We start from the raw sequence: 16,460 nt of genomic DNA, 5'->3' as shown, positions 1-16,460 counted from the left end.
CAGTGTTATCTTTATTTTAAATGTCAAAAATTATTTGCGGCTCCAAGTGTTTTCTTTTCCCGTGGAAAACGGGTCCAAATGGCTCTTTGAGTGTTAAAGGTTCCCTACCCCTGGGCTAGGGAGATGTGCACTTTGGGCTGAATGTTAGTGGGCATATCGCGGGGGGCGGGGTGTCTCTCATTTCCACAAAAATATGAGGATGTGATGTGATGTGTAAAGCAGGTGTAAAGGTGGGCGCCAGCAATTCAAAAGGCAGGGCGGAGATGTTCATTCAGGCTGCCACCCCAAAACAACAGTCAATCAGAACATGGGACATCTGGGATGTTTACGCATTCTTAAATACACATGCGGTATAAATGCAAAACACTTGGGCTCGTGCGAAACAAACTGGAGTATTTCTTACTGGTCTTCACTTGATTCCTTCACAGAAACGAGCAGCCACACGAAGGGAGAAACCGGGATAAAATAGACCCGGATTGTAAGATACCGAATGTAACCCAGTATAATTGTGCTGTGCGGAAACGGCCAAGCAGGGCTCTTGATCCCACAATAGGGCAGGTGTTTGAGATGAGGCGGGGCAAAAGAGCAGGGCAAAATATTCAGGACTTGCCATTTAAATAGTGCTTTCAGTCTTTGAAGGCCTTCCCTTCTACCTTCTCAGATATCAATACTGTGAAGATCACTGTTATTATCCCCAAGTTGGAATGGGGGAACAGAAGAGAAAGTGGAACAAGAGAGATTTGAACCAACAACTTCCACAAAATATGACTTGCTTAGTTACTGAACTAACACCACATCTGCCTTTCTTGCTGTTCGCCCTAAGTATGGCTGACTATTGCTAGAAGGAGAATCTGCAGCCCAGAAGAGTGCTAGCGTTCCCAGTGAGGCATGCTGTTGATTATTTTTCATTCTCAGATATACTGCTACTTGATATGGAGGATCTATTTTGCCACCATGGCTGATTGACCTGACTGTCCACCTTGAATTTATCTCATGTTTTATTTTGCTTTGCATTCCCTCGGTGATCCCTCCCTCCTGCCCAGGGTTTTAATTGGGTTTTTTTTTTTGGGGGGGGGGGGGATATGTGTGTGTGTTTTGGTTCTGGTTTTAATTGTTTTAACAATGCATTTTTGGTGGTTTTAATGGGTTTTTAATGTGATTTTATTGTGTATGTTTTAACTTGTTAGCTGCCTAGGTGGCCTTTATGAAGGCAGACAGACATGATTTAAGTTTTGTAAAATAAATGACCTGTATAAGGACATAATGGCCACCCCAAAATGGCTATTCAAAACCAGACTGTCTCTGAACTTGGAGGTTGCTATCATGTGTCACAGCTGCTGACAGTCCTTTTGCCTGGATTTGTTCAGTCCCCTTCTAAAGTCATCATGACAATTGCCTCTTACTGTACATCTATTATTTATTTATTTATTTATTTGATATCCCGCCCTATCCTCGGAGGGCTCAGGGCGGTGTATAACATAAAAGCATCCTATATAAAATCATCATAATACTATTATCATAAATACAGTTAAAAACAGCAGTTATTTCCTAACACAGCGTCCCACAAAACCCTTACTTAAACCCTCCCAAGAAAATGAGGGGGGAAGGCAGTGGGTCCCGATGATGTTAGGGACCCATATGGAGCAGAGGGGAGGGGCACTCTCAGCAGCTGGTCTCTCCAAAGGCCCGGTGGAACAACTCAGTCTTACAGGCCCTGCGGAAATCCCCAAGGGCCCGCAGGGCCCAGACAGCTGGAGGGAGAGTGTTCCACCAGGCCGGCGCCAGAGCCGTAAAGGCCCTGGCCCGAGTGGAGGCCAGCCGCATCATTGAGGGGCCAGGGACCTCCAGTAAATTGGCCTCTGCCGAACGCAGAGGTCGGACCGGGACATATGGGGTAATGTGGTTCCGAAGGTACGAGGGCTATCTAGTGGCTATGAGTTCCATTTGTTCATTCTGCTTTATGTGAAGAAATATTTTATTTCCTTTAAATTTCATTGGGCGTTCCTGAGTTCTGGTGTGATACAAGAGGCAGCATATTTTCTCTCAGTTGCTTTCACCATCCCATTCATCATTTAAATGCATTTAATGCATTCAAAAGAGAGGTGCCTTGTACCCATCACAAGTGGCCAATCCGCAACCTTATTTTCCTAACATCAACTTCCCCAATGCAGGACAAGATAGATGTTTTCATGGCTGGCTCTTCATTGTCTGGTATCTAAATATTACAGAATGAGGGCAAAATATTTTTATTTTATTCATTTGCACCCTGCCTTTGTCCCCAAGAGTAAGTCAAAGTGGCTTACAACATTCTCTTCTCCCTTACATCAACCCTGTAAGGTAGATTAGGCTGAGAGAATGTGACTGGTTCAAGGTCAGCCAATGAGCTTCCATCACATGCAGGGAGATTCAAACCAAGGCCTCCCAGATACTAGTCGAACGCTTGTAACCACTACAATATAAGGCTGCAGTCTAGTGACATTACCTTGAGAGTAAGCCCTAGTAAATAGAATAAGATGAGCTTTTGACCAGATGCGTGAAGGATTTGCAAAATGTCCCAATTCATTCACTATGCCTTCTGTGTGGCCCAATCTTCAAGTCCATGTAAGATGTCCACAGTTAAGACAGTATCACAGATAGCCCAGTGCATTAGTAGACATTTTCACTGAGCTATTATGTCCCTAGCATTGTCTTGCTGGTCAGTCGCTTGCCTATGGGAAATCTAGATGTTTTGTCTCAATGTGCGTCACTCTTATTTATTCATAATCTGCCTTTCTGCGGTAGATTATACAGCGTCCAACTTTACACACAGCCCCTGATTTATGCATGCAGGAAAAAGGGGTGGTAAAATGAACTACATCCTTCTGCCAAGGAGGTCAGGCCTCTGTGCTGGGTTCTCTCTCCAGGTTACTTTCACAACAACCCTGAGAGGTAGGTTAGGCTTAGCATGAGTGACTTGATTCCAAGTCACCAGCGAGCTGTGTGGCTCGCTGGCAATTTAAACTCAGATCTTCCAGGTTCTAAGATCCAGCATGGTGTAGCGCTCTTAGACTGTTGGACCAGGATCTGGGAGAGCCGAGTTCCACTCTCCACCGTGCCATGGAAATGTGCCGGGTGACTTTGGGCCAGTACCACACTCTCAGCCTAACCCACCTAATAGGAGGAAAAAAATGGAGGGGAACCAAACCTACCTCACAGAATTGCTGTGAGGAGTGTATTATGTAAGTCTCCCCTATAGGGCAGAAAAGGGAAGGTATAAACAAAAAAGTTTAAAACCAAAACGAAGGCATATGCTCTAACCACTACCTCGCACTACCGTCCCAAAGAGCCAACTCCTCACAACTGACTAAAGAACATTTAAAGTCATAGCTGCGTGAAAGGAAGGCGCCCCAAGGCTGCGAGGGAAAGCTACCCCTGTTGGACTGCTGCCTGCCTGTCGTCTTACCGCCGGCACCTCCTCCCAGTCCGACGGGGCGGGGACGGCCAGCTCGGCGGCCCTTCCTGGCTTCTGGGCTGGAAGATGGCGCAGCTGCCGGGGCTGCTGCTGCTGGAGCTGGCCCTGCACGCCGCAGCCTTCCTGTGCGGGATCATCTGCGCCTCGGCCCTCACCGTCGCCCAGGTAGGTCGGCAGCCGCAGGAAAGAGGCGCACCTGGGCGGAGGGCACTCAGGTGTAGCCCCCTCGGCCGCGCCCCGGTTGGGACCGCGGCAGCGAACATGTGCAGAGTGCTTTTGCGTGCAAACGAGGGAAGCAGCAGGGCGCGCGGCATGGCCCTGGAGTGGAAGGAAAAGCGGGTGCCCCAGAGCAGCTGCTTGGCTCCGGGGGAGCCGTCCAGCCCTCGTTTATGACAGCGGCTCCTGAGCGCGTGCAGAGGGCGTTTCAGTCCCACTGATCCCCAACCTTCCTTGGGAAAAACAAAACAGGAGCGCCGTTCTCCGTTCCGCCCACCGGGCGACCCCCAAACCTTTCTCTGCTGTGGGAAGGAAGGGAGGGAGGAAGGGAGCCTCAGAGGGTGGGACTCCTGACCACAGACTTTGAATTTTAAATTTAATTTTTAAAAATCCCATTGCAAAAACAAGCCCTTCGGGGAAGAGGCGGCCTATAAATCTAAAATATAAATAAATAAATATAAATAAAAACCGGAGCCGGGGGTTGCACGGGACCGCGCCGTGCCCGGGTGGGAAAGTTTCGGCCCGGCGGGAAGTTTCTCCGGCGCCGTTCCCAGTTGCGCTTTTACGCTCCAAACAGTTTCGAAGGTGACAAAACCCCGCGGCGCTCGGCGGGCAGCGCCTTCCCCTCCCGTGCAACCAAGAGAGAGTCCGGAAAGCTTGAAGCGCTTCGGAGGACTTGAGAAGCCAGCTCTGTCCGTCCCTTGCAAAACCAGTGGAAGCGAACAGGCTCCTGCTCGCGCCCCTTCTGCAGAGGGGCCGGGTCATGTGAGTTGGCGCGTTGCACATAATGCTAGTCAGCTGAGGGCTCCCGGGGGAGTTTGGCAAGGCCTTGGCCGTTGCTGCTTCCTTCCCGTTTGCATGAGCGGCCACGCTCTTGAGTGCCCTGGCAGGAAACACTTTCTCTGTTTACTCCCCACCTCACCCCCACGCCTGGCTTCTGCTCTCTGTTCTATTGGCACCTGGAGCGGTCAGGAGTAGTGGTTAAAGCAGAGTTCCAATTGCAGGGCCCATCGTGCCAATGACTCCGTCTCTGGCGCCCACCAAGTGTTTTTAGAAAGCGGTCTTTTGCCCCACAAGGTTCCTGATTGGCTGTGCGGATGTTTAAAAGTGTTGGTTTGGCAACACCTGCTGCCTCCCCACAAGGATTGGCACAGTGTGACTGAAGCAGAGAAGGAGAAGAGTTGGGTTTGTATCCCCCTTTCTCTCCTGTAAGGAGACTCAAAGGGCCTGACAATCTCCTTTCCCTTCCCCTCCCCGCAACAGATACCATGCGAGGTGGGTGGGGTTGAGAGTGCTCTGAAGAACAGTGACTAGCCCAAGGTCACCCAGCTGGCATGTGTTGGAGTTCACAGGCTAATCTGGTTCCCCAGATAAGCCTCCTCAGCTCATGTGGCAGAGCGGAGAATCAAACCCGGTTCCTCCAGATTAGAGTGCATCACTACACCACACTCTCAGAGCTGAAGGAGCCATTTATTTCTGTGTCTGTGCCCACGACATTGTATCAGTATTTCAAAGGTGCCATCAAGCTCAAAAGGGTTGGGGTCTCCTGGTAAGAGAAGAGGAGTTTGGATTTATATCCTTCTTTTCTCAACTGCAAGGAGTCTCAGAACGGCTACAAACTCTTTCCCTTCCTCTCCCCACAACAGGCACCTTGTGAGGTAGGTGAGGCTGAGAGAGTTCGGAGAGAACTGTGAGTGGCCCAAGGTCACCCAGCAGGCTTCATGTAGACTGGAGGAATCAAACTTGGTTCACAAGAGTAGAGTTCACTGCTTATGTGGAGGAGTGGGGAATCAAACCCAGCTCTCCAAATTAAAACCCACCTGCTCTTAACCACTACATCCCACTGGCTGGACTTGGCATTTGGAAGAACCGAGTTGTTTTCCCTTCTCTGCTGGGTTAGGTTGCACACTCACAGGCTAGCCTACCTCACAGGATTGGTTTTCAGAACGAGTTAAGACCACAGATCTTGCTGTGAGTTGCTTGGAAGAAGGGTGAGATAAAAATATACTAGCCAGACAGGAGTTTATTGCAGCGGCTTCTGTCCTTCACAGGTACCAAGTTCAGAAACACCACGAGGATGAAAGATGCTTGCGAGAATTAAAGGCCTCCTTGGGGGTAGATTCAGCATTAAATTACAACGGAACCTAAACAAAGTAACAATTAGGGCGAGCAGCCAAAAGGATACAGAGGAAAGCAGAGGAGATAACTGCGGCTTTATGTTGTGGTTGGAACCGTTTTTTCAAAAAGCCGACATTCTTCCCCCACCTGGAACTGCCAATAGTATGAAAGCAAAATTCAGGTTCAAACTTCCGTACTGATCATTCATCTCCCCTCCCTGCAATAAACTTAACGGAATTAAATGCATTCACTTGCTAAAAAATTTAATTACAAAAAGAAAAATTTAAGGACATTTATTACTTTTTAAACAAAACAACTATATTTTATCATCATCATCATCATATTTATTTATTTATTTTATATACTGCCTCTCCCCCGAAGGGCTCATGTAAAATATAAGTATGTATAAAATATTTAAACAAGTCAATAAAACATAACTCCACATAACAAGGGGGGAGGGAGGGGTGGCATGCAAGGGAAAGGGAGGGAGGGGTGGTATGCAAGAGAGGGGAGGGACTCGGCATCTGGACATGACCTACCCACCCTAGTGGAGGGAGAGGGAGGGGTGGCATGCAAGGGAGGGTAGGGTTTCTTGATAACTGTAGGACTCCCAAATCCAGGTTGGGAAAATCCTGAGTGGGTGGAGCTTGGGGAAGGTGATGTTTGGGGAGAGGAGGAACTTCAATTGAGTTAAATGCCATAGGGTTTTTGAGGTGAGGGTTGGTCAGAAGTGGTTTACCGTTGCCTTCTAAGTACTACCTAGGGTTACCTGTGGTGTCCTTGCTATTGTCTATGAAAGATCCTCCGTCACCTTCCATTACTGCTGCTGCCCAGACCAGTAGCAGGCCTTCAGGGATTCCTCTGTCCCCATTGCCATTGGAGCTGTCTGTTTTCTTCTGCTGATGTGTCCATCAATCCCTGAAGGGGGTGGTCCCATTTTAGGCCCCTTCCGTACATGCAGAATAATGCACTTTCAATCCACTTTGCAGCTGCTGGATTTTACTGTTGGGAATAGCAAAATCTGTTTGCAAGCAGTTGTGAAAGTGGATTGAAAGTGAATTATTCTGCATGTGCGGGAGGGGCCTAAGTCTGGTGTTTCGGCTAAGACCATCCCATCTTGAGTGACTCTGCTAGGAGCGAAGCCTCTTGATAGAGTCTAGACTCACTTCACTATTGCTCCCAGCTTCGCTGACACACATAAACCCCCTCGCTGCATTAAAGTGTGTGTCCAAAAGGTTGTTATCATTTAGATGTTTTAGAGGATATTGATTCATGGGGTCGCTATAAGTTGGAAGGGACTTGACTGCACTTGACACACAGTGCCGTAGATTCTACTTACAGAACAGTCAATTCAGGGACATAATTGCAACGGGAGGTTGGAAACCCTAATAGCAACATCATCAGTCACAGACAAAAAGTTCTAAGACTCCTAAAAACAGGTTGTGTTGCTGCGCTGCCTGGGTAACTTTTATTCTCCCAGATTCGCCAGCTCTCAGCAGCGCAGAGGAACAGAAACAGGACCCGACACAGCAAGAATAGTGAGAATAAAAATGAGTTTATTGAGATGCTGACCTACGTCTCAGCACCTCCACACCACGGCAACTGTGGCTGCCTAGCAGCTTTACAACAACTTTTATACCCAGTCTACCGCCCGGGAATCCGGGAGGGTACAGGACAACCTACAATCATTCATTCACAAATACATAGGAACCAATTAGAGAGTCCAGAGGGCAGTCCCTTCTCGAATTTCGCGGCAGAAGCAGGGCGAGGCTATGATGTAGGCACAGGTGGGAAAAACACAAAAGAGTCCTTTGGGTGCTTGGGGCCAGGAAACTAAACCTAATGGCACCCTTATCTGCCTGCTGGTGGGATTAAGGCAGATGGATGTGCTTCTTCCGGGGTCCCTTTTGTCAAACGTCCATCCATGGTTTTTGCAAATGAAAGGGACATGCCCAGGTGGAGCAGGGGTGGATTCCCTCGCCTTGGAGCAAAGGAGGTTCCGTGCAGATACGAATACAAGATACACCTGCAATTCCTATTTTCTACCTAATACAACTTGTTCCTATCTAACTTATAAAGAAATAAGACATAATTTCACCTTTATTAAACAGTAAGATCAGAAATGGAATAATTCATTTCTGACTCCACTATCATTTGTAAACCTGTAAAAGGGAGGATATGACCATTTATATGCCTGGTAGCTTTCTAAATGTTGGTTCATGGCCTGGCACCACTTTGATTTCTTTGGTTGTTCATTAAGGCTTTAAAAGGCAACAGCAGCTAAACCCAAGCTTTTTTTCTCTACCGACTTTGCATTTTCACAGCGGCTTGTGGAAATGGCTGCTCCTTACAGGTAGCGGTTCAGTTCCACTGAGCCCCTCTGTAGGAGTGCAAAGTCCCTCCAGAAAACACTTGGGGTTCAGTCCTCATCAAAGCCTAAGAAGGAGACAGAAAATGTGAAGGAAAAAGAAGAATGGGAGGGAACAAGGAAACACCAGCCGGTTACAGAGCAAAACAGAAATCGATCCCGTTTTGCAAGACGTAGCTGATATCACTGTGGGACAAGGGCGGCTCTGCCCAGTGCAGAGTAAATGAGTCAGAAATAGGGTGGCTAATCGGGCTTCCAGGTGTCCCCCCGCCCCACCCCCGGCCACCTGTGAGTTGCCACCTGCAAGTTGGGAAACTCCTGGAGGTTTGGGGGTGGAGCCTAGGGAGGACAGGTGCATCAGTGGGGTACAATGCGACAGAGTCCACCCTCCTCCAAAGCAGCGTTTTCTTCCAGAGGAACTGATGTAGTCTGGAGATGAGTTGTCATTCTGGAGGTAGCTGGTAACTAGGTCAGGGGTGTCCAACAATTCCTATCAGCCCCTGCCAGCAGGGGCTGATGGGAATTGTAGTCCATTAACATCTGAAGCACCAAAGTTGGACACCCCTGCTTTTGGTGCTAACCTCCACAATGGCAAAAAAATGCAAAAAAAAAAAAGTAAAGTAAAATTATGTCTTCATATATCCCTAACTTTTTGTTTCCCCCCAGGGAGAATTTGGTGGCCAGTGTATCTTGTATGGGTCTGTGGTTTATAATGGGACATTGAATCTCACCAGTTCCAGCCCCGTCTCCCTCTGCTACTTCGTCACGGCCATTTCTACACTAGCAGCCATTTTCTGCTTCTTGGCTCTTCTCTACGGCATCTACACCGGTTGCTTTGGCGAAGGAGAACCGTGAGTAGGAAGGCCTATGGGCAAAATTAGAGAGCCAGCCCTTATTTCTTGCTCCTGACCATCTCTGTTCTCTGTCCCACATTAGGGAACGTGTCTGGCTCAGGGGGTCGTTGGCACTGGTGGCCGTGGTCCTCTTCTTCTTGCTCATCTCGGCCTGCATCCTCCGAGTCGGGATGGATGCCCTCTGTGGGTCTATTCTGAAGTCTGCAGCTGCACCAAGGTAGGTGGGAGTGTCAAGAAAATAGAACTCATCCCTTCTCACAGAGTAGGAGAATCAAACCTGGCACTAAATCGGCTTAATAGGATTGGGAGGGTAGCTTGGTAGAAGAGCTAGATTCAAATCCAGTAGTACCTTAGAGACCGACAAGAATAAGAAGAGTTCGAATTTATATGCCACTTTTCTCTCCTGTAAGGAGACCCAAGGTGGCTTACAAGCTGCGTTCCCTTCCTCTCCCCACAACAGACACCTTGTGAGGTAGGTGGGGCTGAGAGAGTCCTGAGAGAACTGTGGTTAGCCCAAGATCACCAGCAGGAATGTAGGAGTGAGGAAACACATCTGGTTCACCAGACAAGCCTCTGCTCAGGTGGAGGAGTGGGGAATCAAACCCGGTTCTCCAGATGAGAATCCACCTGCTCTTAACCACTACAGCATGCTGGTCTCCAGCGTATGAACTTTTGATAATGAAAGCTCTGATTGCATCTGGATGATAATAAGTAGCAGTTCCATCCTGCACTGCCAGCTGTCAGCCCTCGTCAGGAATACCATGGCCAGTTTTGGGCTCCATATTTTCATAAAGCCGTTGAACAACTGGAAGGGAGTCTCAATGAAGGTGACCAAAATGGCCAGAGGTCATCTGGAAATCAAGATCTGAGAGGAAGGGCCGAAAGAGCTGAGCGTTTTTGGCCTGGAGAAGAAACCGTCGCAGTCTTCCAACAACTGAAGGGCCAATATGTGGAAGATAAGGGCTCTCTTTTGTTCTGGAGGATGCGGCTGGAACCGATGGGTGGAAGTGGCAAAGAAACAGTTCAGAACTGGAGCAGCCAGCTGCAGGAGGCAATGGCCCCTCCTCTCGCTCACTGGTTGTCTTTGGGCAGAGACTTGGATGGTCAGGGATGCAGTCCTGTATTACAGCATTGAAAGCTCTCTCTCTCTCTCTGTGTATGTTAGATGGCCTTCAAGATTCCTCCCAACTCTATGGCCCTAGTCAAGGTCTCTGCTGTTCAGCAACTGCTTGTCCATTGAGGCTTCCTCATATATAAGCAAGGCAGCTGAGGCTATGCAAGGATTTCTGTCTTCACCAAAAGCTTTGTGAGGGTTTTTTAAAATTTAAACTAAGTGGCTTAGATTGATTGTGCAACCTGCACTGAAAGAACAGTGAACTCTAATCTGGAAAACTGGGTTTGAATCCCCACTCCTCCACATGAGTGGTGGGCTCTAATCTGGTGAATTGGGTTTGTTTCCAGGCTCCTCCACATGAAGCCTGCTGGGTGACCTTGGGCCAGCCACCGTTCTCTCTGAACTCTCACAGCCCCACCTGCCTCACAAGGTGCCTGTTGAGAGGGGGAGGAAGGAAAGGAGTGTTGAAGCAGCGGATTTACTCAGAGTAGACCACCTTGTAGGATGCAATGTAGACAAGAACTGATAGACACACAGTCACCAGTGCAGTTCTATTTATTGCTACTAACAAAGTGCTTGTAGGTGTTTGTAGGCACACATCACACTGCTGTCTGTGCTAACTATATACAAAAGTGGTACCAATCAGGTGCCCTCACCTTATCAGGTTTGCACACGGTACAAGCTGTGCACTTGGTACTAATCTGCACACGGCACCTGTTAGAAGGAGGGTCCAGCTGTCATTTAGATTTTGCTCATCTAAACATTTACACATGTTCTGACAAGGAGTTTGTAGCCACTTCGAGAGTTCTTTTGGTTAAGAAAAACAGGGTATAAATCCAAACTCCTTCTAAGTGAGATACTCCAGGGTCAAGGCCCCTTTCCTTCATAAAGCAACAGAAGACAGGGGTCTGTAGATCCCTCAGTGATATGGTCCTACACAGAGGTTTGTCTGTGGCACGCTTAGGAAACAGCTAGGGATTAATCCCCCTTTAAAACCAACTTGGAAAGGTTCAGTGTGGGTTGAATGCCTCTGACTCTGCCCTTCTTGACTCATACCTAGCTGCCAAGAAGCCCAGCATCGACCCTGGGTCCCCCAGTACCATGCCGAAAAGTTCTACGACAATCTCTACACGGCTGAGGTGAGCGATGCTTCAGGTTTGGTCTGCTTGTTTCCACTCACGTTAATGCTTTGACTTGTCTCCGAATGGTGCTGAAATCTTACTGGGCCATGGAAAGAATCATGTTTGCAGCCACAGATAATCCTGTCATATGAATAAGGACAGCCAATAACAAGCCCTGCCTGACAGTAGTCCCACACATTGTCTGAAAAAGCTCTGCAGATGCCAAGGGAAACACTGGCAAGCACCATTCTGGGAAACCTGGTTGTACATGATTATGGTATTGTAGCAGAGGCGTGTGGGTGGGTGGGGGAATGGCTGCTCTGGGTGCCCCCCACGCCCTACTTACCTGGCTGGTAAACAACCACCGGCTGAAGGGAGCAATATTACTAGCCATAACCTAGTTCAGTGATGGCAAACCTATGGCACAGGTGCCAGAGGTGGCACTCAGAGCCCTTTCTGTGGGCACGCATGCAGAGTTCATCATGTGGGGGGGGGGGCGAAAAATCACCCCCACACACACCCCTAACCTGGGCATGATCCTTTACCCAGGAGTAAGCTCGGTTGCTGGCAATGGGGCTTCCTTCTGAGTAAACCCTCCTAGGGTCATGATTCACCCATTCGAAGCATCGCACGATTGCTTCATCAAGCTTACTCCCGAGTAACATGTGCCTCGGAGTCAACCGTTTTTTCTAAACTAAAACCTCAGTATTCAGGTTAAATTGCTGTGTTGGCACTTTGCAATAAATAAGTGGGTTTTGGGTTGCAATTTGGGCACTCGGCCTCGAAAAGGTTCACCATCACTGACCTAGTTCGTTGTCCACTAACACCCTCCCCCTCATGACAATTTGTAGACTGTCATCATTAGGTTTCTCCCCTACTTTTTAGCCAAAATAAGCAGTTTATATCCTAAGCAGTTTATATCTATTAAAATCCAACACAAGATGTTGGCACCTTTGTGGGACGGACTCTTTTGGGCTGCCGTTTCCTTGAGAAGCTGAGGCCGGAAGAAATTGCTCCTGAAATCTGGGAGTAAAGATGCCAACCCACAAGCATGACCTCCCTCATAAGAATGTTAGCTGTTTCTTCACAGTACTAAGCAGCTAAAATTTAAAGCATTTATTAGCTGCCTTTCTACCTTGGGAAACTCAAGACAGCTTGCAATGTGAATGGAACAATTATAATTCCAAAAAGTTGGAGACCCCTTTCCTATGGAAACATGGGGACTAAACTGGGCTAAAATGTGGAGAATTTTTCCCTGTCCTGGCACTTGACTCATAACCCCTGAGGATACACATGCTGGGGATAAGGGGGAGGGGATGACTGTTCTATACTTCATGAGTTGTCAAACAACCGCGTTCTTCTTCTAGGGATAGGCTTCATGATATCCACAATTCCCATCAGCCCTTGCCAGTATAGCCAATGCTCATGTTGGGAGGGACTGATGGGAATTGTAGTTCATGAACATCTGGAGCACCACAAGTTTGACACCCCTGGTCTACACCATAGGTGTCAAACTCAGGCCCTCCAGATGTTCATGGACTACCATTCTCAGCAGCCCCTGCTAGCATGGCCAATTGGCCCTGTTGGCATGGGCTAATGGGAAACATAGTCCATGAACACCTGGAAGGTCTGAGTTTGACACCTATGGTCTACGACACTATGCCTTCTCCAGCTGATCTCCCCTTTCTGTCTTCAGGCAGCTGCTTGGGTGAACTTCTTTTTCTGGTGCATGTTGCTGCTGCGCTTGTTCGTTGAGTGCGTGAGCAAAACCTCTTCCCGGCTGTCACTGCAAAGAGATCTGACACGGAACAGCGAGAGAACACCCATCGTTGGGGATGCATCACCCATGCCTTGATGAAGGAGAACTGGGCACCCCTGGAAACCATTACTGCTCTGGTGCATGGGCCGACTCAGGAATCCTCTTCTCCACCTTATGTTTTGCTGCACAGTGGGAAGGAACTGGTTGTTTTTCTTCCTAAGTGTGTTAAAGGGGAACATCTGCTGATTGTCGGTGGACAGTATGTCCTTCATCCAGAAGTTCTGGGACTTTAAGTCTGCCAGAAAGAAATGGGGAGGGGAGGGGAACAGATGGAGCAGCCCTCGGCATGTTCCAACCCTGCTTCTTTTCTGTCATAACCTTTCTGTCTCCGTATCACCTTCATCGTCACGCTGAGATTCCACAGAAAACGACCAGTTTCCACTGTATAAAGCAGCGCAGTCCAACAGGACTTGAAAGATGGGAGTGTGTCTCAAGCCATGGTGGCGAACCTATGGCACTCCAGATGTTCATGGACTACAATTCCCATCAACCTGGACTACAGGTTCCCATCATCATGGACTACAGTTCCATCCAGAACATCTGGAGTGCCATAGGTTCACCACCATGGGCTTAGGCTGATCCTCTAGCTTCATACCCTGACAGCAGCCTGCAGGAACCACCTCTCCTGGAAGTAAGCCCCAAGTCAGAGGCGTAGCAAGGGGGGAAAAGTGCCTCCAAGCTGTGGAACCGTCTTCCACCCGCCCCGGAAAGCCACACCACGCTCCCACAGGGGTGCATGCCTGGTGCGTTGCGCCCCCCTGTCCCCTTGGAGCTACGCCTCTGCCCCAAGTAATCCTACCGTTGTGGGTTCTCCTTGCAGAAAGCCCAGGATCCACATCACCAACATGAAAGAACGGCCCTGCTGGATTTAACCCGCATTAATTTAGTGCAACCTCTTATTTCCCAGCATGGCCACCCTCCTCTATTGGAAATTCAGACTTCAGGTATTAAGGCGTGGCCTTATCAGGTAAACTTTTCTCTACTCCATGGCCAGTTTCTCTGAATCCAGGAAGGAAACTGGTCCTGCCAATGTGACACTGCTAACGTTCTGCCTACTTTATTTCTTGTCGACAAGGATGCCTCTGCATTTAAAGTAATACAAGAGACTCTTTTTCCTCATTTGGTCTAATGTCACTTTATTAAGTGTGATGAAGAGATACAGAAAAAGGAGGAGGGTTGCATAAACGCATAGACGTTTTGAGACATTTCGATATTTTGCTCCAGCACAATGCGCAAAAGGCCTCTTTTTATAAGACAGTCTTCTGTGGGTTCCTGTTCTCGAAAGCCCTCCGAAGTCGTGTTGCGATTCCAGTTCCGATCTCTGAGCAGTGTGGGTTTCTGGCCGCATATTATTTATTCTTTTAGAACTAATGGGCAGAATGGGTGGATGAGGAAGTGGAGACCTTGACCAGGTTCTGATCAGACCTCCAGTCCTGCTACTGATCTGAAACTCCACGACACTAACACTCAGGTTTGCCACTGAACTGCTCCACTAGAACAGGGGTCTGCAACCTGTGGCTCTCCAGATGTCCATGGACTACAATTCACATCAGCCCCTGCCATGCTGGCAGGGGCTGATGGAATTTGTAGTCCATGGACATCTGGAGAGCCACAGGTTGCAGTCCCCTGCACTAGAGCAATGTGTGTGTGTGGGGGGGGGGATCATCAGGGCTTTGGGAGAGAGTACGGTAGTAGAGATGGAAATACAAAAAAATTAACATCAGCTACGGGGAAGAACTTAAAGAAAAGCGATGACAGCTCCTCAAGTCAAAAACATCACTTCAGCGGAACTGCAGAGGGCTGATTCTCAAGCCAATGACGTCTTTGCCAATCTCCGTTACCTACGTGAGCAAAAGGGACTGACGTTAGAGCACTCCTTAGGAGTTTCAAACCTGGGGGAGAGGGTCCCTTATTGCACAAATGAATCTGGCATCAAATAATGCGTCTCTTAATCTGGGGATACAGCCTGCCCTCCTCTTCTGGATACTGGACAAAAGTAAAATTTTCCCCAGTAATTTGTGTTGAGCTTGGAAGCGCTAAGAACACGCCCTGGTCACTTAAGAACGTAAGTACATAAGAACGAGCCTGCTGGATCAGACCAGAGTCCATCTAGTCCAGCACTCTGCTACTTGCAGTGGCCCACCAGTTGCCTTTGGGATCTCGCATGCAGAATGTGAAAGCAATGGCCTTCTGCTGCTGCTGCTGCTCCTGAGCACCTGGTCTGCTAAGGCATTTGCAATCTGAGATCAAGGAGGATCAAGATTGGTAGCCATAGATCGACTTCTCCATAAATCTGTCCGAGCCCCTTTTAAAGCTATCCAGGTTAGTGGCCATCACCACCTCCTGTGGCAGCATATTCCAAACACCAATCATGCTTTGCGTAAAGAAATGTTTCCTTTTATTAGTCCTAATTCTCCCCCCCCCACCCAGCATTTTCAATGTATACCCCCTGCTTTTAGTATTGTGAGAGAGAAAATGCACAATTTTATAGACTTCAATCATATCCCCCCTCAGACGTCTCTCCAAACTAGAGTCCCAAACTTGCTGCTTTGAGCCCCTCCCCAAAAGTGGCAATCTAGGAATTGGCTCCCCACAGTCAGTCATGCTGGCTCTGGAGGCACTGAGTCTACTTCCAATGCTGAAGCAAAAACTCAGGCAGAGGGAGAAGCAGCAGCAGTGTTTGGATTTATACCCCACCTTTCTCTCCTGTAAGGAGACTCAAGTTCCTTTCTCTTCCTCTCCCCACAACAGACACCTTGTGAGGCAGGTGGGGCTGAGAGAGTGCTGAAGAACTGTGACTAGCCCCAGGTTCCCCAGCACTACACCACGCTGGCTCTCAAAAGTGATTTCCTCCACTGAAATCAGTATGAAAACTGAAGGAGGGAAACTGGGCAGGTTCTGCAGATCTTTCTCAATTCCTACCCAATTCAGCAACACCAGCACAGATGATGCCAGATGGGAGAATACGATGGGTAATCCCAGACAGTGGCGTGCTTTGGAGAATCGAGGTGCCTCTGCATTTCAAGAGCAGCAGCGTTGGCTTCTACATCATTGCTCCTTCCATAAACACGCTCAGCCTGGAGAATTGCTGAGGGGCCACTCAAAACTGCTCCGCTGCAAAGCAGGACTCGGGTCTCACCTTCCTCACTAACATCTCGTAATAAGAGGCTAAAACCTGATACCGGACAAGACAGCTGAACGAGGCATTAAGAGTCCTGAATGACAGGACTGCATGGGTTCCAAAATGGCATGATTGAAGGAAGAACAGTGTTAGCAGCTACTTTGGGTCACCACTGGGGAGTAAAGCGGGGTATACATTCAAAATAAATATTTTCCCTCCTGCAGATGGAACGAGTCCTTGCAGGGAATGGATCTCACTGCGAAAACAGCTCATCAGAA

General features: G+C 48.5%; 2 protein-coding genes across 3 annotated transcripts in view; one reads left to right on the top strand and one right to left on the bottom strand.

Moving 5' to 3' along the window:
• The first annotated feature begins 3,489 nt into the window (after positions 1 to 3,489).
• Positions 3,490 to 14,180, top strand: TMEM179B (transmembrane protein 179B). The gene is made up of 5 exons (XM_048513316.1): positions 3,490 to 3,616; positions 8,820 to 9,004; positions 9,090 to 9,224; positions 11,182 to 11,260; positions 12,939 to 14,180. The coding sequence occupies exons 1-5, from the start codon at positions 3,518 to 3,520 to the stop codon at positions 13,095 to 13,097; spliced, it is 657 nt and encodes a 218-aa protein (XP_048369273.1). The 5' UTR covers positions 3,490 to 3,517; the 3' UTR covers positions 13,098 to 14,180.
• Positions 14,181 to 16,460, bottom strand: part of COPA (COPI coat complex subunit alpha) — a 47,411-nt gene continuing 45,131 nt past the window's right edge. The window contains exons 33-34 of one of the 2 annotated variants that reach the window (XR_007245946.1): positions 14,694 to 14,902; positions 14,181 to 14,579 (exon numbers count right to left, since the gene is read on the bottom strand). Coding sequence is in view for 1 of the 2 variants with exons in the window: in XM_048513278.1 (XP_048369235.1) it covers positions 14,843 to 14,902 (60 nt within the window). In the remaining variant the exon portion in view is untranslated. Of the gene's footprint in view, positions 14,903 to 16,460 lie in introns of both variants that reach the window. The other variant, XM_048513278.1, reaches the window with a different exon arrangement.

The sequence above is a fragment of the Sphaerodactylus townsendi genome, linkage group LG01 (genome assembly GCF_021028975.2).
Source record: "Sphaerodactylus townsendi isolate TG3544 linkage group LG01, MPM_Stown_v2.3, whole genome shotgun sequence".
Lineage (NCBI taxonomy): Eukaryota > Metazoa > Chordata > Lepidosauria > Squamata > Sphaerodactylidae > Sphaerodactylus > Sphaerodactylus townsendi.
Note: the sequence above shows the minus strand (reverse complement) of the source record. Positions and strands in the feature narration are given on the sequence as shown.

Excerpts from the sequence above, each read along its gene's own strand:
- TMEM179B (XM_048513316.1), top strand. The coding sequence starts at position 3,518 with ATGGCGCAGCTGCCGGGGCTGCTGCTGCTGGAGCTGGCCCTGCACGCC. Across the intron at positions 3,617-8,819 it reads CGGCCCTCACCGTCGCCCAG|GGAGAATTTGGTGGCCAGTG; the intron begins GTAGGTCGGCAG and ends GTTTCCCCCCAG. Across the intron at positions 9,225-11,181 it reads AAGTCTGCAGCTGCACCAAG|CTGCCAAGAAGCCCAGCATC; the intron begins GTAGGTGGGAGT and ends ACTCATACCTAG.